This window comes from Melanerpes formicivorus, unplaced genomic scaffold (assembly GCF_026170545.1).
Source record: "Melanerpes formicivorus ecotype bairdi unplaced genomic scaffold, bMelFor1.0.p_v2 SCAF_6, whole genome shotgun sequence".
In the NCBI taxonomy this organism is placed as follows: domain Eukaryota; kingdom Metazoa; phylum Chordata; class Aves; order Piciformes; family Picidae; genus Melanerpes; species Melanerpes formicivorus.
This window is the reverse complement of record NW_027142358.1, coordinates 7,571,428-7,599,406: the sequence shown is the minus strand read 5'-3', so window position 1 is coordinate 7,599,406 and position 27,979 is coordinate 7,571,428. Positions and strand designations below refer to the sequence as shown.

Below are 27,979 nucleotides of genomic sequence, written 5' to 3'. Positions count from 1 at the left end.
TTAGCAAGTGATGTGTTCGGTACTGGAGAACAGCTTTGTAGTTCAGCTTAGGGTAGGGTAACAGGGATGGAATGAAGAGGAATAAGTAATTAGTGGCAGGAGGACATCTAGTGGTGCAAAGTACGACTACAGTTTAGAGCTGCTTGGTTTCACCACGCTGAGCTCTGAAGCTGTCTTGAGAAAAAGGAGGAGAGCCCTGAGAGAGAAGGAACTGCTCCTGTCAGCGTGTGTGGAAATGTAACCACGAAATCGGCAGCAGGGGAGAGCTGAGTGTCTGAGGGCAAGGTGCAAGCCAGTTCCCACCAAGGTGCGAGCCAGTGCTCAGCATGCAAGCCATAACCTCACAGGCACAGCTTGGCTTTGTCTTACAATCCACCAAGAGTAGGCTCCAGTGCTGTATTTCAGCATTTGGTGATGTATCACTAGCAACTAGTGATAGGACAAGAGGCAATGGGATTTCAGTTGTGCCAAGGGAGGTTTAGAATGAACATTAAAAAAATTTCTTTACTGAGAGAGTGATGAGGCACTGGAACAGGCTGCCCAGGGAGGTGGCAGAGTCACCATCCCTGGAGGTGTTCAAGAAGCATACAAATGTGGCACTTCAGGATGCAGAATAGAATAGAATTAACCAGGTTGGAAAAGACTTTTGAGATCATCAAATCCAACCCATCACCCAACACCATCTAATCAACTCATCCAGTCTCTTCTTAAACACCTCCAGTGATGGAGACTCCACCACCTCCCTGGGCAGCCCATTCCAATGGCCAATCACTCTCTCTGTGAAGAACTTCTTATATTTGTAAAAGCATTTTTTGTTGTCCTTCACAGAAGTGGCCAGTCATCATGGTAGCTGGTTTACAGTTGGGACTCGATGATCTTAAAGGTCTTTTCCAACCTTAATGATTCTATGATTCTACTTTGGTGCCAGCAATGTCCTTGCTTAGATCTTGACCTCAGCTGGGAATTGGCAGCCATGCAGAGAGCTGGGGGGCTGGTGTTGGCTGCCAGCTGACCCAAAGCCACTCTCTTAGCTTCAGGGAGAGATGTTTCTTACTCTGAAATCAGGTCCTCCTGTCACAGCAGGATTTCTATTTCACTTGAGAGCCAGCTTGTTTTATTTGTATGTGTATCTGCATGTATGTACAGTGGTGATGGGTGTTTAAATGAACATGGGTTTGTAGGTTAAGATTACAGCCTTCAGCAACTCTACACAAAACAGCAGTTCTCTTGGCTGTGTGAGCTCACTTTTTCAGGCTGGACTAATTCTTCCTTAATTGTGTACACTTTGATCAGTCTATCTCACACCTTTTGAGCCTTGACAGATTTGCCAATGTGCAGAGCACTGGGTGGATTTTATCCAAGTGGTAGCAGCAGTGTCCGTGAGGAATTGACATACGTGTGAACAGCTACACCATACCCTCAGCTTTGCAGCTCAGCTTTTGCACTATAGTCATGGTCACTTCCCCAACCAGACCTATGCTTGGAAATCACTTGTGGCATCTCTGTTGTGCCACCATTGTTCAGTTTGGATGTTCCCACGTGTTGTTTTCCCTTGTGTTGCTAACCCTTCCCAAAACCATGCCAGTTGCCCCAAGTCCTCTGAGGTCAAATTATGTCCTCTTTGTGTGCCCTAGATTTTGTCATGACAACCTATTTTAAAGTGATCTTAACCAACCTTAGGTTTGTTAACCTTCAGCTGGCTGGATTTTACCAATAGCAGGCCCCTCATTTTAATGGCATTACACCCAAGTTTTATGATGTCTTTCAGCATCCTGAGATTTCTGTTAGGATGAGCTCATAAAAATAAAATCCTGTTGCTTGCTGTAGGCAGGAAAACTCAGTGGAAGTATAAGTAATTTCAGAATGAGAGAAAACTTCTGCTCCTCTGTGTCCTGATTCTATTTCATGTGTCTCATCTTACCGCCTGGAATGTGAAATCAGTAGCAGGAGAGTAAAGCACATAAAAAAACCCTCAACCAAACAAAATAAGACCCTGAAATGCGAAGTTAAAACCAAACCAACCAACCAACCAAAAACCAACAAAAGAGTTTTTTTTTCCTTTAACCATAGCTGGGGAGGGGTTTGCAGTAGGGATGAGCAATATGATACCCATCTTGACAGGGATGGGCTTAGAGAATCACAACCTCACTTGACATTTTATTGAAAACTTGAAGTATTTTTATTTCCCCTAATTTCCCCTCCTATTTTTGCCTGGAGCAGCACCTGTGAAAGCTTTCTGACTTGCTTTAACTCATTGCCTTCCAGACTGGAGTGGGCACCGTTGCTCCTTTTGGACTATTTTAAAACTTTAGTGTACCTGTGTACCTTGATGGGCTGTGCTTTGCTGCATAACCATCCGAATTAGCAAGTGAAAATTGTTCACTTCACTGGGATTCCTTAGGCTTGTTTTTTTGCTTTAGTCCTAAACTTGTTTAATTGTCTTTTTGTTTTGTTTTGCTTTGTTTTAACCCTTTACCTTTTCACAGTTGATTTGCACTTTTGGTTTGAGTTCTTCAGTGTGTGAACTGGCTCATTCCCCTGTGTGGATAGCAGCCACCTTTCTGGTCGTGATCTCATCCTTTTTCTCTCCCTCTTCTAGTTCCCTTGTCCCTGTCTCGTACCTTTGTTGTCAGCAGAACAGAGTTGTTAGCAGCAGGTTCTCCAGGTAAATCCGCATGCTTCTATTTTCACCATTCTTGTGACTGCCCTGATGCCATAAAAAGTCAGCTGCAGTCTGTATTTATCTGACCCCTTTGCTCGTTAGGGAGAAGTCCAGCACAGAGTTATGCCTCACAGGTAGGTATCCTGAGCATTCATTTGTGGTAACTGGACAGAGTCACCAAAATGGGAAGAACTAAAAAGAAGGAAACGTATTTGGTAATGTGTGCTCGCTCTTGTTCCTCACGTGTACGCCGGTGGAAAAAACGAGGAGGGGAAGTTTTTAATAAGAAGTCATTCTCTCCCAAGCTGAGGCTTAAAAAATTTCTGAAGAAAATACATTTGGCAGAGGAGAATGTCTGCTGCTAAACTGCCATACAAGGAAAACTTCTTTAATAGAAAGAGTTCTTCTGTTCTCCTACGGGGACATTCTATGTCTTGTCTGACCGTTTTGTTTCCTCAAAAGCTTTGAGCTTTCTCTCCGTGAGGGTCCCGCTGTTGACAAGCACAGTGATTTACTGGGTGGACAGATTTGTAACAATGTATATGAAGGTTGTGGGACCTCTTGTAAGGTTTCCTCGTTCCCTTTTTGTTTAAGACCTTTCCTTGCTGAGTAACCAGTTCAGCTGACACAGAAATCCCTTCGGAAAGAGAGACCAGGGAGGGAACGAGTTGAGCTAAAAGAGCTTGGGATGTGGTCGAGCAGTTGGGAGTTAGGAACAGTCAAGAACTAAGATTTTCAGACTGCATGCACAAAGTAGCTGAAAAAACAAACAAACAAACAAAACAACCACCCAAACTCATCAAGAAGGGCTGCAGGAAGAGCAGAGTCCTAAAATCATTTGGGCCACCATGAGCATATTTCTTCCTTTTGAAGCTTTCTTTCTCAAATTAAGTGTCTAGACCTAAAACCAAAGTGGATAACAATACACGTGTTGAACTGAAATGTCTCCTGAAGATGAATACCTACTGTTTCATAAGCTTCCACAATCTGCTTCCTGTGGTTTTCCCCCATTCCTTTTTCACTTTTGAAAATGCATTTCACCATCAATCCTTAACTTAGGGTCATGCACATTCCATACAAACCTACAGGTTGTTGGCCCTGCAGAGAACTGGTTTCCTGCTGCTAAACTTTAGGGAAGGGGGAGAAATTTAATCTTTCTTTAATTAAAGTACCTCATGGCTTCCTTTTGAGCTTGATGGCTTTATCTTTTTCATCTTGATTCTTTAGTGTTGCCAGATCTTCTTTTTTATTTTCCTTGTTTTTACTTCTTTCTGCCCCCATCCCCATTTCTTTTCCTCTTTTTCCTTTTTTTCCCTTTTCCCCTTCGTTTTCCCTTTCCTTTCCCCCTTCTTTTTCCCTTTCCTTTCCCCCTTCTTTATCCCTTTCCTTTCCCCCTTCTTTTTCCCTTTCCTTTCCCCCTTCTTTTTCCCTTTCCTTTTCCCCTTCTTTTTCCCTTTCCTTTTCCCCTTCTTTTTCCCTTTCCTTTTCCCCTTCTTTTTCCCTTTCCTTTTCCCCTTCTTTTTCCCTTTCCTTTTCCCCTTCTTTTCCCCTTTCCTTTCCCCCTTCTTTTTCCCTTTCCTTTCCCCTTCTTTTTCCCTTTCCTTTCCCCTTCTTTTTCCCTTTCCTTTCCCCTTCTTTTTCCCTTTCCTTTCCCCTTCTTTTTCCCTTTCCTTTCCCCTTCTTTTCCCCTTTCCTTTCCTTTTTTCCCCTTTCTTTTTTCCCCCTTTTTTCCTTTTCTTTTTTTCCCCTTTCTTTTTTCCTTTTCTTTTTTTCCCCTTTCTTTTTTCCTTTTTATTTTTTTTCCCCTTTCTTTTTTCCTTTTTCTTTTTTTTTCCCCTTTCTTTTTTTCCTTTTCTTTTTTTTCCCCTTTCTTTTTTCCTTTTCTTTTTTTCCCCTTTTTTCCCCCTTTTCCCCCTTTTTCCTTTTTCCCTTTTGTTCTTCTTTTTTCTTTTTGTCTTTTTTGGAAAGAAAACCTTTTCCTTGCTACATCCCAGTGTACACTTTGAACATACAAGTTGTTTCCAATATAAATGCCAAGCATATTTTCATAGTTTTTTTTTTTCCCCAACTTAAAAAAAAAAAAAAAAGAAAAAGTAAAACATTGGTAATGGAAAATAATAATGAGAAGAACCTCCTTTGAAAGAAACAGGTCACTATGGTCACTCTGACGATGTGGTACCAGTTTTGATGAAACTCAGATCTTCTGCTGGGTCCTTCTAAAAGGATTGTATTATTTAACTCCAAATCCAGGTTTGTTGATGTTTATCCTGTGGTTTGCTCTTTATCCTCTGTATAGGAAGGAGAGGAGTATAGGAAAACCTTTGTAGAAAGGCTCTGTCCAGATCTGGGCTGGCAGGACACTGTTCTGCAAACACAGGCCTGCCCTGCTAGTTTTCTAGCATTTGCTCTTTCCTGCCTTCCTCATTAACTTTTCTTCTTCCTCCCTGACTTGTACATGGTCCATAAGTGCTGTCCTTTTTCTCAGAATTTTAGTAACCATACTTTTTTGTTCTGTCCTTTAGTTTCACCTGTTTGGATTTTGTTTGTTTGTTTGTTTTGCCTCTTTCTTTTTTGTTTTTAATATCCTTTGTCATATCATTCTCTGTCCTTCTTTGGGTTTTATTACTGTTATTTCACCATAAGACCCTGGTGAAAAGAAAGGGCAGGTGCAAGTCATACTAGTGTAAGGCTGTTCCAGATGAATACTATTATCTTCAGCAGCAGTGGTGCTGTTCTTGTCAGACACAGTCACATTTTGTGCTACTCAGGTGGGAAAGACAGGGGCCAACTCACTCAGCCTTCACAGTTATTGTTCTGCAGTAGGAATTACAGCATCAAGCTCTGTCTGCAGATAGAGGTTTGGCTCCTAGCAGCACTTATTGAAGCCTGCTGTGGCTTTCAAGATGGCAAGTCATTGTGGAGGAGAACCTTGCAGGGCTCAAATAGCTTCCCCCTAAGCCTGTATTTGGTGTTGCCATAGGGACCTGCACTAATTCCATAGTGCAGAAATGGCAGAAAAATTGCCAGGTTGTCAGAGCTTGTATTTTTCTGTCCCCTTTTCTAAAATTGAAGGAAAGATTTCAAAGATATTTAAGGGGGAAATAAACAACAGCCAAATTCTGCTGTGCATCTAGAAGCATCTAAAGCATTATGTTTAGGAAAGGCTAGCTGCAGAGGTGTAGAACAGGCACTGCTATTTGGTCAAGGAGAGGTTATTTATAGTGATTAAGTAGTAGAGGTGGGGTTGAATTTTAGGGAGGTTTTTTGGGAGGAGGTTTGGTTATTATGGGGGTGGGGGGAAGTTTATGTATAGAAAAAATATTCCAAGAAGAATTTGAAAAGGTTGCAAGCATGTTGCTGCTGCTTTGCTCAAAGAGGTTTATGTATCTTAATATGGAATGAAAATGAGCTTTTGGCTGAGAGTGGGTGTCATGTAGTGAGTGGCATAGTTTACATCAAATGTCAGTTTGGGCAGGCTGGATGAAGTTTGATTGCACTAAGATCCAGAAATTCACCAGTATTTGGCTTGTTAGGTATTGTATGTGCACCCAGTGTTAGAAGCCCATCTGCAGAAGGGCTTGGGATCGCTCTGAGGATCAATTTCTACATCTCCTGTGTTTTGGATCACTGTGTGAGTGGAAACTGGGGGTGCAACATGTTTGTGGCTTCCTGAAAGCACATTTACTTGAGATAAACTGTGGGTCATCACACTTGCAGGGCACAGCTACATGGTTTTCAAGGGAATCCCTGCAGTGCTTAAAGGCATTAACTGTTTTCCCTCTTTTAATGGCTGGTGTGTGCCACATGGACCTGTGAGGGTGACGGAACACTGGAATGGGCTGCCCACAGAGGTTGTGGGGTCTCCTTCTCTGGACACATTCAAAACCCACCTGGACACTTTTCTGTGTGACCTTCTCTAGGTGATCCTTCTCTGACAGGGGTGTTGGACTGGATGACCTTTCAAGGTCCTCTCCAACCCCTAATGTGCCGATTTCTGTGACCTTGCTTTCCTTCACTGAACTATTGCTCCTTTGAGCACTGGGAGGTACTAGAGGTAATGAAGTAACCATCACATGGAGTGCACTCTCATCCTCCCAAGATTCTACCACTCTTAAGATTTCAAAAAAGTCTGCTCTAGCTTGGGAAACAAAGCATATATAGGTACAAGGTGGAATAAAAGTGGGCAAGGCTTAGCTGGGACTGACTGTGGATGAACGGTCTGCTATGAAGTTATGATTATAAACTATCAGGGAAAAAAAACATCAATTTATTAAGTGTGGTCTGACTAATAGGAGCTCCTGTAGCAGAGCCCTGGGAAGTTACCTTGCTCTGGTGATTATCACTCATCAGCTGAAGCACTGTGACCAGCTGTGCACAGGGTATGTCCATTGCAGCATAAGCAAAACGAGGTTTGTTTAAGGCATCTCAACAAATGATGGCTACTAGCTCTGCACTCAGGTTGTGCTGGTTTTCAGGGTAATTTGGTTGCTCAGCTACGTGGGTTAAGTATTTCCAGTGCTTTTGCAGTACATTGTGATTTATTATGTCCTTTTGAAACTGGTGGCTTCGAGTGTTTTCTACTGGATTTAAGAACTCTCTCACTCTTGGCCATTTCTCAGCTGAAAACAAGTCTCCACCTCGTCCCTGCGGCTTGAATCACTCAGACTCTTTAAACCGAAGCGATCGCATCGATGCGGTGACACCGACGTTAGGGAGCAGCAACAACCAGCTGAATGCATCGTTCCTGCAAGTGTATGTTCCAGACTACTCAGTGAAAGCACTCACAGACATTCAGTTTGTCAAGGTAGGAAAAAAGCTGAAAAGGCCCTGCTGGAAAGCTGGGCTTGACTGATAGGATGGAGAGCCTGGGAAAGGGAGGTCCCTCTAGCTTGCTCTGTGAGTAAATGGGATTATAAAAGCAGCTGTTTAAAAACTAACTCTAAATTACTTCTTCCCAGTATCCGCTGTCCACTGCTTTGTCTCCACTGTTCCTCTCATTTAGGCTTGTAAGCAGATTGGTCACATAAATATCTGGATTTCAGGTGCCTCGAGGAAAGATTATAGAAAATAACCTCTCTCTGCTTTTTATCATGAAAGACATACCCCTGTGAAGCCTTTGGAACCGTGCAAAATGGAGACCCTTCATTATCAGACAGTGTCCTTGTCTAAAAGATGAGACAGTTCCTGTTGGTTGAAGTTTTTATTCACTTTTGATTTTGGTTTCACTTTGGGGTTCTCGATCTTACTTTTTGACTTGTCATCCTACTTCTGCTTGGAGAAGTCTTGAACATTTCTCTCTTATCTTAACTTCATGTGTTTGTTAGGCTCATGTCTCATACTACCAGTGAGTTGCTGCATGAATAGAGCTTTATTTCCCAGCATGGTGCATCCCACATTGAAATGTGTCTGAGTCCTGTGGGATAAGAAACACAGCTGGGCTGAGGAACGGTCAATGCTGGCAGCAGTTACAGCCCAGCTGGAAGTCCAGGGAAGCTGATGTCCCATGGCCAGAAGCTGACCTTAAATTTAAGTGCACCTTGACAGTTTCTTTGTATGTGACTCAAGTGATTTGTGGACTCAACTTCTGCCAAAGTTAATTCAATATTAAGAATGTGGCATGGAGTAGAAATACTAAAGTGCTGAATCGATTGTTCCATAGCCAGAGTTCAAAAGCAGAGTACAGTCTTGCATTCAAAACTTGACAGATGCAAGTGCACTGGTTGATGGCTCCAGCCTTCCAGCTTTAGCCCAGTAAATATCACTGGGCAGGTGATTCTCACTACAGGTTTCAATGGCTGATCTGCTGTACAGAGAAGCTGCTCGTCTTATGCTGGTTTATGTGGAGCCCTTCCAGCTCTCACTGTGTCTCCCTAATGAATTCTAAACTGTCTGGTGTCTGTGCACTCAGACTTGCACACTTCTTTTTGCATCACTCTGCTTTACACATAGGACAGAGTACTCAACATCACTGTTTTCACTGTGCCATGTGGACATTTGTTCAATTAATAGCTTGTAAACCAGAGTTGTAACCTGTTCATGCATGTTTGGATTTTGCCTTTTGGGAGTTGTGACCTGGTCCATCTGACTCTCTCCATCATTTCCAGTACCCCTTTTGCATTGCTACTGAAATGTATGGTTTTCTAAAAGTCTGACCTCTTCTAAAAGCTTAACCTCTTCTACCTTCCTGCCTGCTGAGATAACCCACTGCTGTTGTAGCACATGGGGCTGCCAGTGCACATGCATCCTGCTGCCTGTCCTGGCTGAAGCTGACTCAGCAAGTTTATGGGCTTGTTGCTTGTGGCTCCAGGAGGAATTCTCCCCTCTACCACCATATGCAGATATATGGAGCTATGGGCTTCCTTACCTCTGGAGCACTATGGACAGTAACACTGTGCTCTAGGCCAGCTCCTGTCATGACTATTCTGCTGAGTGCAGCCATCTCTTGCAAAGACCAGTGGAAGACTTCATGGGTTGCTAATTTGGACTCCTCTCCATGGAGAACCCAGTCTTTTCTAGAATCAAAAGTCCTTATGTATCAGAATAAGGCTGTAGCCCTTGCTGTATTTGCTGGCCTAGACAAGAGCAGTAATGCTTGTACACTCTGACTCTTCAGGGACTCTTGGAATCTCACCAGGAGTTTGATGAAGTTGGGACAGACTTCACTGAACTCTGGTTTTGGCTTGAGAAACTTGCATGGTTAGAAAGAAATGGAGGTCTGATTTTAAAAACCTCTGCATAGGAATAAATCCCTGCCTTTGAACAGCATGGTGATTGCACAGCTTTGTGCTTCCATCCTGTCTGGAAGTGCCACCATGTTGTGGTGTTGAGTTGGGATGCTCTAGGCTTGCAAAGCGCAGGGATGTTTTGTAGAAAGAGGTAAACAGGGGTCGAGCTGTGATCATCTGGAAAGGGAGGGCATTGCGTTTGCTCAGTGTGGCACATGGGAGGCTCAAAAGTGTCTGTTTTTGTTCCTTCCTTCTGTCCTTGGAGCAGATCTCAAGACAGCAGTACCAAAATGCCCTGATGGCATCCCGGATGGACAAAACACCTCAGTCCTCGGACAGTGAAAACACTAAAATCGAACTGACTCTGACGGAGCTGCACGACGGTTTGCCTGATGAGACAGCAAACTTGCTGAACGAGCAGAACTGTGTGACTCACAACAAGCCCAACCACAGTATGCACAGTGAAGGAGCCATCTAGGAGCTGACTCCCCACAACCCACTCATCCCACCTCCTCAGCAGGACCAGCCCTCGCTCCTTCCTGCCTCCTCCCTGAGTGTGAACACCGTTAGTACGTGCTTGCAACACTGTGCTGCATCCAGTGTTCTGAGACCAAAGACTTTTGCGTCTGTTCTGGGAGCAGAAGAGGAAGAAACAGGAAGAAAGGAGCAAAGAGCAAGAGAGACTTAAAGCCCCAAGTGCACTTGGGGAATGGTGAGCCGCCCTTGAGAACAATGAAAGTACTTCTTGCAAAGTAGAATCATGTTTATTTTTTATCCGTATTTTTGATCCTCGTTGGGTTTTTTTCCTCCCCAAACACACATGGAGAAGTTTGAAGGCTCCTCCAGTTATTTTTTTCAAGAGAGATCATGTTTTTAAAAAGTATTTTGCAGAGTTTTAAATTGTTTCTGTCCCTCCAGAACCTCAAATGGGCTCTGTCATGGTTTTGTGAATTAGCTCCAGTGTCCTTAGGTCTCTTTTCACCCCTTTCACGTCATTTTTGTTGCCCTGTTGGAGAGGTTAGTAACTGGTACTTGTATGTTATTTGTGTCCTAAGAATGTGTGAGCTTCAAGGAACCTCTAGTTTCAGTCACCTGGAGGGCCAAGGGATGAGTTATTACTGCATTCTTCCCGTTATGGTTCAGGGAAGGAATGGTTACTTTGCTGTTTAATGATCTCTCAGATTTCAGAAGGTTTCTTTGTACAATAGGCAAAAGCATTGTTATGCTTACAGTTTTGTAACTGTAATGACCTTGCATATGTTGAAGGTGGGGGGGGGAAAGGAGTTAATTGGCAAAACTGCAGTCTTGTGAAATGAAACCTGGGTGTAATTTTCCACAGTGAAGTAACTGGGAGATTTTTGATTGATGTTCCTGACAGTTGCATGGTAAAGTAATGTGCACAGCCCTCCTGTGCTGTAGTGGTCTGCACACCGTTACCTTGGCCAGAGCAGATGTTCAGGCTTTGCTAAGTAACAGAGAACATCAGTTTCCATCCCCCTTTCCATCTCTAGTATTAACACAAAAAGTGCTGCTATGGTTATGCCCAAAGTACATCCTCCAGGTGACAGTGAACCTTTGCCAGTGCCAGGATGGGCTCTGCTGAGGAGTCAGGACCATTCTTTTCCCTCCAAGAGCTGACAAAACTTTCCAGACGCGAGTGTGTTGCACTTTAGGGATTTGGTGAGGTTCTTTTCCAGGCTGTCTGTAGCCACATTCCTTCCTTGGAGCAGATTTAGTGCATTTCCCTTTCTCTTACCCCTTTTAACAGCCATTTTAGGGATTACCATGGTAGTAGAACAGAATCTCCCACCCAGGTGCTGCTACTGCAGGGCACCCTGAGTTGGGCAGCAGAAACCAGTTCCTCCACTCCAAAAAACTGAATGCAGACTGGATGCAAGCAAGAGGCACACTGTGGCAGTTGTGCATCACACACTCCCCACTTCCACAGATGGAATTTAGGTCCTCAAATATAAAACAAAATATAAAATTCCAGTTTCCCCCTCATCCTCTCCCCATCCAGTGCTGTCTCAAACTAAATGTGAACATTTCCCTCGGTATCTGAGGCGATTAATAAATCAGGCATTGTGAATTGTCTGTTTTGAGACCCTTCTGTGGCCCCTGGCTATGTAGCATTTCCTTTCCTTTCTTTACACTTGGTTAATCTCATCTGACCCTCAGAGAAGCCCCAAGCCCCAAATGCAACTGCCAGAGCTCTCTGTGTCTGCATGCCTGCCCTGTCTCTCCTGCTTACAGGCTGGGGAAGGCACTTGCCGCAAGTTCCTGTGGTCCATCTTTGCCAAGGGTGGCTGGAAAGGTGCAATATTTTGCTGCAGGATCTCCCCACAGGAAACTGGAGTGCGTGGTGTCAGAGTCAGTTTGGTCTGCTTGTATCTCTCCTCCTCTTTTGGCCTCAGAAAGCAGCCTTAATTTGGCTGCGCTTCCAATGGAAAAGATGCACTTCTCCCATGGAGCCATCCCTGAGGATGAAGGAGACACAGAAATTGCACAATATCTAACTTGTGCACCCAGTGAGGAGGAAGTGGGAGCCCCCAAACCCTTACTCTGATGTTTAGCTTTTAGTTAACACTTTTTTGAGTCCCATCTAAGAGTGTTTCCTTAGTCTCCATCCTCACTCTGATACGCACCAGCCTGCCACGGCCGAGAGGATGTGGCCTGGCGTCAGCCCGGTCTGACGTAAGCCCTGCTCGCTCCCAGAGAGCTGCCAATATTGCACCTTTCTCCTGAAGCAAATTGTTGAGCTGTTGCAGCCTTTGTCTTTGGCAAGGGGCTGACCTCTCCAGTTTTTACCTGGCGTTTCTGAATGTTCAAGTTTGTTGTAGGCGTTTGGCTCGGTGGTGAGCTCGAGATGCAGTATCTTGTTTTGTCAAACCTGCCAAAGGGAGGGAAGGCTCAAGTCAAAGGCAGCTCTCTCTCTCTGGGATGAGGTTGCTCACTGGATCTGACTTCTGCTTCTTGTGGCAGGTTATGGCTTTGTTTCAGTGTCTGTTTCCCTGTTTAAAAAATAAAAATGGGGAAAAAAAAAGGCAAGAAAAAAGAAAAAGAAAAGCCAGTTTTCTCCAACCAAAGCCATGTGATCCCAAAGCAAATACCTCCTGCTTCTGCCCATGCTGCACTGCTCCAAAATTTGCAGGCAATTTTTTTTGCATGACTGCTTTTCATCGTTTGTAAGGATCCAATAATGGAAAGTGAAATGATTTCCATGAAAATAGTTGATGATAGATATGTTTCGTATGGAAAATATGTACCTGACCCAAAGGGGTTAGGAGCTGCTACTACCCGTTAGCTTGGAGAACAAAGCATGATCCTCTCCCTAGAGAGGAAGAAATCCAGTCTCCCTGTTCTCAGGGTATTTACAGTTTTACTGTTTAACAAATGCAAAGGGGGTTCCCAGCCCTCCTGGTGGGAACCATCACAAGCAGAGGAGCCCAGCATCCAGCTCAGGATTACTTCTGAGCCTCTATCTGGCATTTGCTGGTGCCGGGGCTTGGCTTTCCCGACCGCAACGGAGATGCCACGGCATCTGAGTCTGTGCCCTTGCAGAGGGAGTCCTGCCAGAGCAGGTCTGCTTCCTCTGCCTCACTGGCCACCTGCCTGCATTCAGGTGGGCTCAGATGCCAGATGCCGTGCTGCAGTGCCATAAGGATGCGTGGCAGGGCTGCCAGTCATCACTGCAGTGCGGGGCACCAGCTTGTGGCTTTGGGAACCGTTGGACTTGACCTCAGACCTTGGCAAGGCTTTGACCTGTAGAAAGGATACTGCATCTTTCTGTGTCAACTCCTCCTGCTGCTGTTGTTCCCCTCGCCCGCCTGCCTCTGTGTGCAGGCAGAGGGGTGGACAATGGCCTGCTGGCCTGGGGAGGCTGGGAGGGCATCTAGCCATGGTTTCTACTGTCAATACAATTTTGCACAAGAGTTCTTTGAAGTGAGGTTTTCAACACTAGTATCTTAAATGCACAACTGTGAATTATGACTTTTACACTCCTGTTGGTTGAACTTCCTTTAAACAAAATGACCCTGAATCTGTTGTAACTAGGAGTTATGTTTTTTTAATTCTGTGTATTGCCAAATCTTTGTAAAGATTGAAGGAATGTTCTTGCTTTCCAATGAGAATCTTTCTCCAAATAAGACTGACTCTGGTGATGTGGAGATCATATGAAGCATGCTAGTTCTGAGAGGAGAGGGACTCAGGGTGGGCTTAGCAGACCAGCCTTGGCCTCTCTGCAGAACCCAGGCTCAGACCCTCCAGAGTTTACAAAGTGCTTGTTGATTTATTCCCAAGCTTGCTCACTCCCTGAAATCCCTGTGCAGCTGAAAGCCACTGCCCTGGAGTTGCTGAGGATGGGATATCCCATGGAGGGACAAGGGATGCTGGCAGTGTGTCTGGGCTGGCCAGGGAGCAGAGCCCCTGAGGCTGGGCTGGCACGATGAGGTGCTTCCCCCATACGGTTGCACCAGCAGAGCAAGCTCCACAGGGCAGGTCTTTCCACCACTCTCCCCTTATGCTCTGCCTGTAGTCATATATGTTCCCTCTCATGCTCTCTTTGCTCACATGTACACTCCAGCTCCAAATTGAGCATGGGTGAGATGATAGCAAGATCTGTATGGGGCAGCTGGAGCTGGCTGCACAGGGTTTGCAGTTCTTGGGCCCTGCTGGAAGAGGGGTCAGCCACTCATTTACTGTTATAGCTGTTTGCAACTATTCTGTTCCTCCTCTCTTATCCTGGACTTACTCCCCTTTTCCTCACCACAGGGTTGTTTTTTTTTGTTTGATTGGAGTTTTTTTTTTCTTCTTTTCTTTAAGTGCCTTTATGTGCAGATGGAGCTGGCAAGAGTAGGAGCCTCAGGATGTGGCCCTTTGCACTCACCTCAGACCTGGAGAAAGCTCAGGGGAAGCAGGGCGAGTTGCCCAGGATGGCCCATAAACATCACCTGTTGCTGCTTCTCAGCCTTCAGGAACATGCTTAGATGAGGATGAGATTCTGGTACTAGTGGTGTTAAGCTCTGGCTCAAGTCAGCTCAAAGAAAACCAAAGAGGTAGCTACATGTGAGGGGGGCTGCTTGCGCAGCAGCGGTGCTTCATGTGATCTCTGCAGAGCTCAGCTGAGGGGCATGGGGGTGCAAACAGCAAAGAGCAGCACTGTCTCCTCACAAGCATCCTGTGTAAATATCTGACATGATGGAGAATGCAGCCTAGTTCTCCAGGACCCCTTGGGGCATAGACCTTCCTTGTGCTGGAATACACTATCCATAGAAATCATTCCCATGTGAAGGATGTACCATATTTTATATGCTATCCAATACACATGTCTGTGGTTTTAAAACTAGTACCTGCGTACCAGTTGTCAAGTTATCCAGTGTCTGGATTATCAGTAGAAAAGGGGCTGGGGGGTGGGGAAGGATGATGCAAAGTCTCTCTCATTTGTCATACTAACTTGAGGCTTCATCCCAAAGGTGTCCAACCAGCACTGAGGGGTTCCTGCATTTGTGCTGTGCACTGCTGTGTGTTGAGCTGGCACAAAGCAGAAAGGCTCAGTGTGATATGGCTTTGGGCCTGCTGCCTGCCTTGCTGCCTGGCTCTGCAGTGGGGCTCTAAATAGTCCTTGAATACTGAGGGTTGGTTTGGCCCAACAGCGAAATGATGTTTAACTAATGTGATCGAAGGCCAGGCATCTATTCATGGCATGGAGGAGAAATCAGCCTTCATCTTGACTAGCAGGGAAGAAAGCTCTACATTGCAAGCTGGGCTGGGAAGCTGCCCTCATCCTTGCTCTGATGTTATACTTGGTCCAACAGTTGCAGGTCTCTTGGTGCCATCTTTGTGATGATACTGGCCTCTCTTCCATGCATTAGCAGCACAGGGAACTCAGAGACATCCACGGCTTTCCTCACAGCCCGCACCAGAAAATCCCACACAGTGTCTTCTTCTCATTCTGGAATCTCCTGGCTTTGTGCTGGGTTAGGTTCCTCCATGGTTAGTTTCATAGTTGCATCCTTGAGGCTGTGCCCAGGTGAGGGGACGCTGTTGCTACAGGTCTCTGGTGATACAGTTGAGCTTTTTGGTCTGGTTGTGCAGATTTGTGTTCTGTAGCAGCTGGATGCTGAATCTGGGGAGGCCAGAACATTCCTTAGGAGAAAGTCCATTTTATCCCAGCACCCTTCCTTTCCTGACTACAGGAATGGGAAGGGGCTGCCAGAAAGCTGCCCCCAGGTTGTAGTATGGTACAGTTAGTGGAGGGTGGTGTTTCACAGACTGGTAGTGCTGAATGTGGTCCAAGTGACATCTTGTTCTTGTTATCCCGAGGTTGGGCTGTATAGCAGTTCTGCACCTCAGAAATATGGTACTCAAAGCTGCTTATCTTCTGTCTCCAGCTGAAAAATAACTTTCTGCTCTCTCCTGAGGTTTCTCCTTTGGGCCTTGTTTTCCTCTGAGCCAGGCCTATCGCTGGGATCCTGCAGAGAACAGTGTCTTGACTGATCTCACCCCTCCAGCACAGATTTCTGGCTAACAAAGTGCTTGATGTTTAATCCTTGCCCCAGTGGGAGAGGTTTGGCTGTTCTCAACAGAAGCTGCCTGTCATAGAGCTGGGCTTGATGTTTGTCAGCTGTTGAGAGCAAAACAAGCACCTGAAGCATGCAAGGGCTGCAGCTGGCTCCAATGCTCCAGAGGTGGATTTGGTGTCTCTGTTGTCTAGCAGAAAGCAGTGTGGCAGTTGCTTGATAGCAGGGTTTGCTGGGGAGAAGGATCTGTCCCAGCATTTAGTCTGTGAGCTGTTTGGAAACTGCAGAGCTATATAAAATGAGGTGTTTTGTTATCCTCAAGGAATTACTTCCAAATTCAAGTAAGAAACTTGTAGGTGTCAGTAGCCTGAATCATAGGCCTTAGATGGAAGTGCCTGTATTGAATGCATGCCTTCTGGATTTGTCTGGATATCAGTGTGGGGAGCTGGAGGGGGCTCCTGGTCAGCTCCTCTGCTCACACAAGTGACAGGCTGCCTGGGCCTAGATCAGCTCTAGCGTCATGCCTCCTTTAAAGTCTCAGGTCCCAGAAGACTGGGCTGGGCTGTTTGGCCAGCAGGTTTTTAGCCAGGTTGTGTGCCCTGTCCTGCATCATGCTGGCTTGGATTCAGCAATGTGGCCTTCTGTGGCTGCTGCTCTCACATCAGCCATGGCTGCTCTGCTCTTCTCGTCGTGGTTTGGTTGAGCATTCAGGAGGGCGAGAGAAGGAGGTGCAGCAGTCAGGAACGGATGGTACTGCAGCTGTCCTGTCTTCATTCCTCACACTAGGGGTAGGAAATACTGCTCAAGGGACTCTGTCTTCATTGCAGACCACATGGAATTTGGAAAGTGGAAACCTACCAGGACACCAGCACCAGTGCTTCTGTCCCATTTGATCTGTGTTCTCCTCAGCTCAAGGGTGGTTACGAGCAGTACAGACTTGGACCCTGCTGAGGGACCTCAGAGCTTTTGGGGTGTAGTTACTCCAGCACACACAGCTGCAGAGCCAACCTCAGTACCTGAGTCATGGGGCAGGTGCCTGGATGCCAAACACATAGAATCTGAAAAACCAAATACTTGAGAAGTGTTCCTGGAAGCCACGAGCACCTGGTGCTCAGCAGCTGGAGATCTCACACACCAAACCTTTCTCCTGCGGTCGTGTCCTTCCTGGCTGCCCTGAGCCTCCCTCCTGGCCACTGCTGGCTCAGGCTCAGTCCTCCCATGCTCAGATGCGTGACAGCTCTCCCTCTGTGGTGCGTTTTCATGGCTATCTGAACCCACTCAGCCATTCCAGCCGGCTCTTCCCTGTGTCTTAGTCGCCATCAGCTATGGTTCTTTGCAAACTGTATCATATTGTACATGCCTTGGAGTTTCCAGAGTTGTAGTATTCTGACTACAGCATTTCCATCTGTGTACATAAACCTGAAACAAGCACAAGTGAGCTCCTGGATGAAGTGTATACGTTTCATACATTGATTGTCATATGAATGGATTTTATAATTATTCCAATTTTGTTGTAGATTTCCAATCTTTCCTATTTATTTTGTACCAGATTTGTTTGTATATTTTGTGATTTTGTTTAAAAGCATTTGTTTATTTCTATTCTTTTTAGATAAATGATGATTTTTTTTTCTTCTCTCTTTCCCCCCCTGTTGAACATTCCAGTTTATGCATTTTCCCTTCCTTCATGCTCCCTCTTCATTTCCAAGGGATGGATTTTGGCATGTGGGTGGTGGGACTTGGTGTCAGCGATCCCAGACCCAAACCTTTGCTATTGACACATCTGCAATCTATAATCTCTGCTTCAGCTGTCAAGAGCCATGGAGGGCCCTGATCTTGTTCCCCTTGGAGCCAAGTCTTGCTCTTTGCTTTGGTGGTCCTGTAAGTCCTTGAGCCAGGGAGGGCTGTGCCTATGATTCTGCTGACCAAGAGCTGGGAAGGTGGTGGCAACGGCAAGCAGCTGACTTTCTCTTTCTGAAGTTCCCTCAGGGGTGAGGGACTTTTTTCTTCCACTAATAAAAACCTTTTATTTACAACCTGCTCTCTCTATATCATGTTTGTTTGTCCAGAAGGACGGATGTCCTCTAACTGTCCAGCTGTTGCACACAGGTGGTGTGTGACTGGGAGTCACCAGTGAAGCTGGGGCCAACAGCAGCCCTATTGGATGGGCATCACTGGTGGAGTGAGTTTGCCCATCCGTTACAGGATCACAGGATGTTAGAGGTTGGAAGGGACCTCTGGAGATTGAGTCCAACCCCCCTCCCAGAGCAAGATCATAGAATCTACTGCAGGTCACAGAGGAATGCATCCAGATGGGTCTTGAAAGTTTCCAGAGAAGGAGACTCCACATCCTCTCTGGGGAGCCTGTTCCAGTGCCCTATGATCCATCTGCATTAGGTGCTGCTGCCTGGTCTCCTGCTGTTCTGGCTTTGGCAGCAGGAGAGCCAGCAGTGACAGAGACATATGTCTGAGCAGGAGAGTGAGTTTGTGCTTAATTCCCTGCCCAGCATCACTTTGAGCTTCACACTGGCAGAGGAATGTCCAACCCTTTTCTGTGTGCCAGATGTGACTGGGCTTGCTTCCTTTCTCATCTCTTGAGCTGCTATACCCTGGAGTTGGGCAGTGTGTGCTCAAGATTTGTCTGGGGTTTTGCTTGCACCTAGTGCAGCCTCTGTCCCTGTTCCTCTGCTGCAGAATGGCCCCATCCACCTGCCATTGTATCAGGGCAGTGAGGAAAGTGGCAGGTCCTGTGAGGACTTTCTGCTCCTCTGCTTGTGCCTGTCCTGGCAGGGGTGGGAGATGGTGGGATGCAGCAAGCAGGATCTAAGTAGAGTTAATATGTGGACAGACTTGGGGGCTGACTCTGGCCATGAAGAGCAATGGAAAGGAGGAGCAGGGCAAGCAAGCCCAGAGCTCCTGGATGACTGAGTGCAAGATGTTGGGTCCTTGCAGGGAGATGGGATGGATGCTGCCTGTCTGGGTGCAGGCCACAGTGTGGCAGCAAGGTGGAAGCAGTGCCTGAGGTAAAGGTCTGGGTGTCCCAGGCTCCAGCAGCACCCAGGCTGTGTGGCTGGGCTGTGCACTGCTGCAGCAGCAGGGAGGGACACCCCTGCCATCCCAGTAGTAAAACCCAGTTCTTGCATACTATGTGAGTCATGGGCAAAGGCACCTTTTGCTCCTCCAGGTTGCTAAGTCCTGGTCATTTGCCCTACCCTGCTGTGTGAGTGCCTGATCAGCCCTGGGCTCCTGCTGCACGCTCCCCAGCATGCCCCAGGGCCATCCTGCTGGAGGTGAGCTCCCTTTGTTGCAGGGGCAGGGGGAGTTGATGGTGTTGCAAGGTTGCCTGGTCAATGTACATTGCAGGAGGCTTGGGCTTCTGCTGCCCATGTTGCAGTCGCTGCTGCTCAGGGGTTGGTGCAGTACTTTGCATTCTCCATCATGGTTAGACATACCCTGGTGCTGGGTTTGTTCAGCTGCAGTGAGCTTGCTCACTGCTGCAAGAGGAAATGGCATAGAGGAAGAGAAGCTGGGTTTAGCTCTAATTACTTTGACCTGTTCAGAAGTACTTGTTGGCAGCTCTCACCACAATCCCCTGCAGGCCTGTGGCTGAGGGCAGAGTGAGCTTCAGGTTTCCAGGCGGACTAGGGATAATCTCTATCCTTTATCAGATGCAGAGGGAACCATAGTGACTAAGGATGAGGAGAAGGCTGAGGTCCTCAATGCCTACTTTGCCTCGGTCTTTAGCACTGTAACCAGCAGTTCCCTGGACACCCAGCCTCATGTACCCTACAGGAGTCGAGGTGGGGGGGTAATCAGAATGAGTATTGTGTCCAGTTTGGGGCACCTCAATACAAGAGCGATGTGGAGGTGCAGGAGCCAGTGCAGAGGAGGGCAAGGAAGCTGGGGAAGGGCCTGGAGAATAAATCTCATGGAGAGTGACTGAAGGAGCTGGGGCTGTTTAGTTCGGAAAAGAGAAGGCTGAGGGGAGACCTCCTTGTTCCCTACAACTACCTGAAAGGACCTTGTGGAGAGGCTGGTGCTGGTCTCTTCTCATGGGTAATTAGTGATAGAACAAGAGGGAATGGCCTCAAGCTACAACTGGGTAGATTTAGACTGGACATTAGGAAAAAATTATTCACAGCAAGAGTGGTCAGGCATTGGAATGAGCTGCCCAGGGAGGTGGCCGAGTTGCCAGCCCTGGATGTGTTTAAAGGTTGTTTGGATGTGGTGCTTGGGGATATGGTTTAGGGACAAACTTTGTAGAGTAGGTTTATGGGTTCGACTTGGTGGTCCTGAGGGTCTTTTCCATCCTGAATGTTTCTGTGATTCTGAATTTGATTGGTGCAGCCCCAGTGGGGCATTGAGGGTGGGTGTGTGGTGGTGGAGAAAGTGGGACAAATCAGAAATCCATCCAGCAAGAGTTGGGGCACAGGAGGGAGGCCTGTATGTGGTGCTTGTCTTGCTCCCACCAGGCCTCTGCCACAGGAGACATCATTGCTGGTGGGCAACAGTGTGCCTGTCTTTTGGGACAGGGAAGACTAGGCTGCCAAGAGAGCAGCAGCAGCAGCTTGCAGGTGTGGCTCATGCTGGCTTTTCATGTCTCTTTAGCTCTTGCTCAGTAATTTCTTACTGCAGCACCATCATGGAAATGGTGCAGGATGAGCAGAGTGGCACAAGGTCAGGCAGTGAGCATTGCCTGTGTGTCTGTCAGGCTCTGCCTGCCACTTTCCCACCATCAAGTGAGGGTCAAATACTTTCCACTGCTCCAGCCTTGAAGAGTCTTCTCCCCATTGCAGTCAGAAATAGCCCTGGGCTGGGAGTGAGCTATTTGTGGTGACCTGTTGGGAAGAAGGAATGCACAGAGCTCCCCAGATCTCCCTTCCCGCAGCCACATGCCCTCCCCAGCTGCTGAGCTAAAGCTTAAAAAATCCAAGTGGCTATACTTGGAGAAATGAGGTTTAAACATAGCAAAGCCCAACATGGCCTTCAGTGAAAGGGCTCAAGAACTGCTCCCTCAAATCCCTTCTGCAGTCAGCCTTGCTGTAGGTACACATAGCTGCTTTTCACACCTGAAATCAAGGGGGCAGGGACCCAAACACTGAGTTTGGGTCTTTTAGCAATTCCTAAAGTGTCAGCTGTTGATCACTGGCCACCATCTGCAGCCATTTACTATTGATTTTCTGTTTGGCACTTTGGGCCCTGAGACCTGAATATCTTTCTGTGGTGGGGGCCTCATCTGGTATAAACCAGGGGAGAGCTGAGCACAGCAATGTGCTGGGCACAGGGTACATGCAGACTTTGGCTAGGCGAGCTGGTGCCATCACTGTGGCAGCTCTGGCTTTTCCCAGGTATTTTCCTCTGTTTAACCATGTTTGCAGCTCCTGGTGAGCATGGTGCTGCTACTGCCACCGTTTGTCATAAAGAGTGGGGGAAGAGGCTGTGGTAATGCTTGTGGGAAGCAACCCTGGGAAGGCAAAACGTTGAAGGTGGTGGCAGGGTTGCGGTATTGCCCTTCCTGCTGTGGAAAACCCCTCCTCCTCCGTCTCTTGAGTCTAGGCCAAAATGTCTCTCTGTTTCCTCCCTGCCTCCCAGTTTCAATGGGGATAACAAAAGCCTTGTGCCCCGCTCCCCCATCTTTGCTTTCTGCCCACTTCCTCCCCAAGAACCAGACAAGCCCATGAAAGTCAGATTCACAGCAACTGCTTGGCAGTGCTCCACACAAGCCATTTCTGGAGACGCTTTCCCTCTTCCTCAGCCACCTGTCCTGCCAGGACCCTCCCCAGGACCACTCTCGGCTTTCCCTGCACCTTGGCACAGCCCTTATCACCTCAGCAACATGCCACAAAGCACCAGGCATTTCTTAGAAATATCATCCTTTATTGACTTGAACAACTGCCCCTGGAGCAGCAGTGTTTCCTGTTCAGATGTTGGTGGTGTGGTTTTGTTTTTATTTTCTCCTAAGGTACTTTTAAAATGGAAAAAAACAAACAAACAAACAAAAAGATTAAATGAGTTTATGGTACTGAAACAACAGGTGAATTCATTACAAGAGGGCCCTTGTAATCCCTTCCCAGCGAACGGCACAGGCTGGAGTAAGGGAGGCTGCACCCACAACGGAGGAAAACCGCAGGGCACCGCTGCCCAGCCGTGTGCCAGTCCCATGCCTTCCCTGGCCTGGCTTTCAGGCACAAGGATCGCTTGCCCATCCCTGCGGGGCACCCCTGGTTCCTGCATGGCAGCCTACAGCGTCACCTTCCTTGGCTGGGGAGGCAGCCTTGCCCATCATAACTTGCAGTGAGACTCTGCTGCTGCATGCCAGGCCAAAGACCAGGGCAGCTGCCAGCCGGACTGGAATTTGCTGGCTCCCACTGTGGGGCTGTTTCCTAGTTTAGGGCAGACACGTGTGGCCCGCAGCACCCTGGAATAACAGGGCCTTTCGCTCCAGATGGTGGCTGGGATGCTTCAACTTCTTAAAGCTGAGCAGACAGAAAGGTCAGCAACAGGCAGCAGGAAAACAAACCAACTAACGTAATGCTAAAGCAGTAGCTTCAAGCTCCTGGGTTAATATTTACTGCTGAAACTACAGAGGTTGAGAACACAGTGTGCGGCTCAGCTGCCCGAGAACTGCGCTGGAAATCATGCATCACATGCTGATGATGAAAGAGCTCTGAAACACTGGGAGGGGAAACAAGAGTCTACAAGCCAAAACGTGTACAGCTGCTGATATGCAAGAGCTGCAATCCCACCACCACCTGTGATGGCTGGAGGAATCAAACCACTCACACGGAGAAACTCACACCAAGCAGAGGGTAACTGAGTGCTGGAAGTCACAGCAAAACCCTTTCTAACACGGGGAGGGGAAGAGTTTGTAACCCAGAAGACAGAGGGTTGAGGGCAGCAACCCAAGGGGCAGGCTTTGGATCATTTTGTCTCCCCGCCGGGCTTAGCACATCCCTTCCTCCTCCACAAAGAATGTAACAAATGGCAAAAACCGTTCACAGGACACCATACAGATGAAACTTAAATGACACACACCATGGGAAAGGGAGAAGCATGCAGCATCCCTACATGTAATGGGGAGCGGCATGACAGCACAGGTGGGCAGTCCAACCTGAATGTACCACCCAGGCACAATCCATCAGCTCTTTGAACCGTCTGCAAAACTGAAAACAAGGGACTCCTCCTAATTAGTGTTAATTTGTTAAAAGTTTCCAGACACTTTCAAAATGTGCCTTTGCAAGAATCACACCCCCCCAATCCATCACCCCAAGGGCCCTAAGAAAGGAATCCGCTCCTGATCACTGCTAGAGTCATGGTTTGTCTTCAGGAACACTTTTCTTTTTCCTTCTTATTCCTCTTCCTCTTCCTCCTCTTCTTCCTCCTCTTCCTCTTCCTCATCATCATCTTCGTCGTGGCAGTGTGTGATTTCCTGAGGTGCCTGGGGGAAGAGGTTGGGCGGTTTGATCTCGCTGATGGAGCGGGTCAGTTGGTGCCGCTTGTAGTCGGAATCTTTGAAATCCACGGAGGTGCGGTTGCGCGTGGCCATCGGTGACTCCTTCTCGTTGATGTCAACGTGGGTGTGCTCCACCGTGGACTCGTGTGGCATCTAAACACGGAACAGAGAGAGGAGATGGCGAGGAGCGTCCCAGCCCCAGGGTATCTCCCTGAGACAGAGCGGGGGCAAACTGTAGAAATCACACAGACACAGAATTTCAGGGGCTGGAAGGGACCTCGAAAGATCATCCAGTCCAAGCCCCCTGCCAGAGCAGGATCACCTACACCAGATCACACAGGAACACATCCAGGTGTGTTTTGATTATCTCTGGAGAAGGAGACTCCAAACCTCCCTGGGCAGCCTGTTCCAGTGCTCTGTCACACTCACAGTGAAAATATTTTTCCTCATATTTACATGAAACTTCCTATGCCTCAGCTTCCAGCCATTGCCCCTTGTCCTGTCATTAGACACCACCTAGCAGAGCCTGGCTCCATCCTCTCAGGACACCCTTTGCATATTTATAAACACTGATGAGGTCACCTCTCAGTCTCTTCTCTAAGCTAAAGAGCCCCAGTTCCCCCAGTCTCTCCTCATACAGAAGATGTTCCGCTCCCTTCATCATCCTCGTGCCTCTGCACTGGCCTCTTTCAAGTAGCTCACTGTCTTTCTTGAACTGAGGGGCCCAGAACTGGACACAATATTCCAGAAGCACAATACATGTAGAACACATGACCCTTTGGCCCATGGTGCATCAAATACCACCCAACCCTCCAAGGTACTGTTGCTGGTGCTTGTAGCTCGTGGAAGCGTTAGCAAGCACAAGTGCAGGCACCTCTGGGACTCCTGCCCACTTCCCTGAGGTCTGCAACTCACCAGGACGTGGGCGGCTCTGAAGAGGTAGCTGAAGGGGTAGTAGAGGAGGTTGATGAAGGAGGCTGCATAGAGATCTGCATAGCGCATCACCTGGCTCGCAAAGAGGGTCTGCCGAGAGCCGCTGCGGAAGAGGCTCCCCATCATCCCGTAGCACATGTCCATGTCGTGGGTCACTTTCTACAAGAAAAGGGCAGGTCAGACCCTGGACTAGGCAGGTAGCAGCCTGGAGCCACACCACCACTGAAGCAGAGCACACTGAGCTGGGGGATACAAGGATCTCTAGCCAGACTTTCTGTGCTCGCACCTCGTGGCATCAGAGCACAGCCATGTCCCAGCTAACCAAGGGGAACGCAGCAGTGGGCTCAGGACCAGCACCCGCCCCAGGATGGCACCCTTGGAATGGCTGAACCAGAAGCTACAGCCCCTCCAAGTTTGTGTGTGCCAGTGCCCCATTCTGCAGCAGCAAGCACTGTCAGTCAGCACTGCTGTATGCATGAGGAAGGAGACCCTATTCCAGACCAGGCTGCCTTTCAGGAGGGCAAATGACAGCAGTGAGCTGAGAAGCTCATCCGTTTGCATCTGCAAAGACAGAGCAGCTTTGCCAAGCCTGCCATGCCTGTGCAAAGCGTTTCGGGGCTGAGCAGTGGGCTGGGGCTGGACAACCCCAGCCCTCTAGGATCCAAAAGGACAAGAAGAGATTTTTATGGTCGGTACCTTAATGCGTCTCTGGATGGAGCTGATGTCAGGGCGTTCATTGCTGCTACTGTCCAGATGCCTAGTTACAGGCGAGAAGGTAAATACACTGTGTGAAAAGCCTTTCAGAATCAGATGCCGTGGGATGGGGGCTCAGGGGAGGGAGGCTGGTCTGGAGGGGAAGGGTGGTCTCACAGGTAGAGAGCCCAGGCCTGAGTCAAAGCTCTGGCAGCAGTGCTGCCAACCCCACCCCAATGTTTCATCAGAGCTGCTCATTAGCTGTTGCTAGGCTGGGAGAGGCAACAGGAAAGTTGTCACTGTTTGAACACTCACTTGTATAGCTCAGCCAAGAAAATGTCCAGACTCTGCAGCTCTTCAAAAAGGGCTGGAAAATCCAGAAAAGAAAGGAGGGGGAAATGTAAGTTTAAACTGCTGAAATGAAACGGGCTGAAAGCAAACCCAGCATCCTGCCCACTCCCCTTGCATGGCAGTGGAGGGGCACAGCATCAAGAAGCAGCCACTGTGCAGGCAGAAGGTTCAACCATGCTCTGTGCCACTGGCAGAGCTTTGGGCTTGGTATCTGGTTGCACCTTTTGTTTCTGATGCGGAACCTTTGCAGTCCTCACCAAAACCTTCCAACCAGCCACGGGATAGCTTGTATAACCCCCAGACCTATGTACACACCAAAGGGCAAACCTGGGAGAAAAGCAGTAGTGCTGGAGGATGGGAAACACACAGCACTGTGGCAGCAAAGCAGCAGAAGGAGCGGGAAGGAGGAGAATGAAGCAGCTGGTGAGCAGGGACTCCCTGCAGATGGGAGAGCAGTCATGGCTCAGGCATTACAGGAAGAATAAACCAAATGGCTTGTCAGAGGCTTTTTACCAGAGAAATCATGGCTCCATGCAGGCAGAGGAAGAGGTTTTGGGGTGGTGTGTAATGGATGAGGAACTACTCAACCCCACCCAGCTACAGCTTCTATCCCAGCTACATCAGTGCTTGGCTGATCACACGTAAGTGGCCCCAACTCCTGCCAGCAACACCCAGACCCACAGAAAAAGAGCTGAAAGGAGAAGCAGCAAGCCAGGGTAATCTCTCTCTTGCACCCCTGTGCCCTGGAGATGTCAGAGAGGTGCAGCACTAGGCAAGCAAGAACCAAGCCTGGCCTGAGGTTTGCCTGGCCGCTGACCGCTTTTGTCTGTCCAGACGTGCAGCTCCTGCGCCAGCTCAGGGATCACCAGAAAGGTCCTCCAGCCCTGGCGCTTCTTCGATTTGAGGATGTCTCCAAAGATATGGTCTCCAATGTACAAGATATCCTTCCCTTTGGCCCCCAGAAGGTCACAGACTGTGTCTGAAGAGCCTGAGAAAAGAACAGTATGCCTCAGAACAGGGAGCCAAAAGGAAACATGTTGCTGACTTCATAGTGTCAGGGACAATGCACCTCCCAGAAACCACCACTCCTAAATGTAGCACCCTTGCTTAGCCATGGCAGCATGGGGCACTGCCTACCTACTCAGGAGTCCACCCAAGGGCAGCTTTGCCCAAGCACACCCCCACATGAATGGCAGAAATGAAGGGGCCATGCTGCTTCCCACCCCATGTGAGAGTAATGGAGCCCTGGGTATCACTAACTGCCCTGTATATCCACCAGCTGCTGCCCTCCCCTCGTCCAGGGGACCTGCCAAGGGTTGTCACACTGATGGCAGCACCATGAATACAGCTCAGAATGTTGCACAGGGCCCTGCAGCTCCCCCTCCACCACAAGCCCTTCATTAACATTTCCCAGACCCTCCCTGGCAAGGAAGACAAGGACATTTGAGGAGGAATGGGTCCATTTCTTCCCTGTCTTGGGCAACTTCTGTTGCAGTGTGTGGAGGGCACAGTACAATGTGCCTTGGGAAACACAACCCTGCCTAGAACCTGGCAAGACTCTTGTCACGGCTGGCAGTGGCTTAAGGCCACAAGGGCACATCAGAGCCGCTCCACAGATCAAGAAGGGTTCTTGCCTCACCTCCTGAGTACACGATGCCATGCTGCAGCGGGCCAGTGTAGGTACCAATCTTCAGCTTCCCAGTCACCTGAGGAAAGAGACATGGCATTAGTACAGAACAGCTGATGGTATGGATCTTTTCTGTCCTGCTGATACTTTAGTCTTTGCCTCTCACTTCCAGCCAGCCTAGCGGTGGCTTCCCCCATTCTTTTCCCATTTCCACTGGTGGTACATTACAGAAGCCAGTAAAACCTCCAGGGCTGCCATGCCCCAGGTGATGATGGGGTTGCTCAGGAATCACTAAGAGGAGAAGCAAGCCCACTTGCTCTAGGGCAGGTCCTGTCCAACCGTTGTGCTGCCCCTTGCCACTAAGAAAAGCCACAGAGGAGGTGCACAGGCCCTTCCATCCAGAGAGGTCCCCTCCATGTGCCACTCACTGTGTCCACCTGCCGCAACACGGTGCCTTCCCCAAAGAAGAGAGGTTTTCGTGCATCCACCAGGATCAGGTCGAAGTAGGACTGCCAGGGCCGGTGGGTACTCCCAGGCTGCAAAGGCAAAGCAAACTCCAGAGTGAGGCACAACACAAACACCCAGTGAGAGTTTAGCTGGAGCATCACTGTCCATAGCCACAATCTTAGGACACTGCTGGTCCACCAAAATCCCCTAGCTCGTGCCTCTTGTGGTACAATGGTGGGTTGCCAGTGCCATTGCCTAAAGCACCCCCACTGGGAGGTCAAGCAAGCAGTACAAATTCACCTCACAAGCCTCTTTACAAAGGTTGCAGGACGGAGTTTTGACCTCAGAAAACTAGAAAAAGCATCATTAAAACTTCTGGAGTTACCAAAGCTGGTGAGGGGTTTGGAGCACAACCCTTATGAGGAGAGGCTGAGGGAGCTGGGGTTGTTTAGCCTGGAGAAGAGGAGGCTCAGGGGAGACCTTACTGCTGTCTACAACTACTTGAAGGGTAGTTGCAGCCAGGTGGGGGTTGGTCTCTTCTCCCAGGCAACCAGCACCAGAACAAGAGGACAC

The 27,979-nt window shown here is 48.2% G+C and overlaps 2 protein-coding genes across 6 annotated transcripts in view; one reads left to right on the top strand and one right to left on the bottom strand.

Moving 5' to 3' along the window:
- CNNM2 (cyclin and CBS domain divalent metal cation transport mediator 2) overlaps positions 1–17,938 on the top strand; it is a 135,207-nt gene extending 117,269 nt beyond the window's left edge. Inside the window, exons 6-8 of one of the 2 annotated variants that reach the window (XM_068139470.1) lie at positions 2,600–2,665; positions 7,282–7,466; positions 9,656–17,938. In XM_068139470.1, the coding sequence (XP_067995571.1) occupies positions 2,600–2,665; positions 7,282–7,466; positions 9,656–9,865 (461 nt within the window). In that variant the 3' untranslated portion in view covers positions 9,866–17,938. The remainder of the gene's footprint in view (positions 1–2,599; positions 2,666–7,281; positions 7,467–9,655) is intronic. The other variant, XM_068139472.1, reaches the window with a different exon arrangement.
- Positions 17,939–21,758: 3,820 nt separating this feature from the next.
- The window catches only part of NT5C2 (5'-nucleotidase, cytosolic II), a 64,000-nt gene continuing 57,779 nt past the window's right edge, over positions 21,759–27,979 (bottom strand). For all 4 annotated transcript variants that reach the window (XM_068139466.1, XM_068139467.1, XM_068139468.1 and 1 more), the window contains 7 exons: positions 27,388–27,495; positions 26,972–27,038; positions 26,150–26,320; positions 25,297–25,348; positions 24,985–25,045; positions 24,271–24,447; positions 21,759–23,508 (listed from right to left, as the gene is read on the bottom strand). In XM_068139466.1, coding sequence (XP_067995567.1) covers positions 23,251–23,508; positions 24,271–24,447; positions 24,985–25,045; positions 25,297–25,348; positions 26,150–26,320; positions 26,972–27,038; positions 27,388–27,495 — 894 coding nt within the window. In that variant the 3' untranslated portion in view covers positions 21,759–23,250. The remainder of the gene's footprint in view (positions 23,509–24,270; positions 24,448–24,984; positions 25,046–25,296; positions 25,349–26,149; positions 26,321–26,971; positions 27,039–27,387; positions 27,496–27,979) is intronic.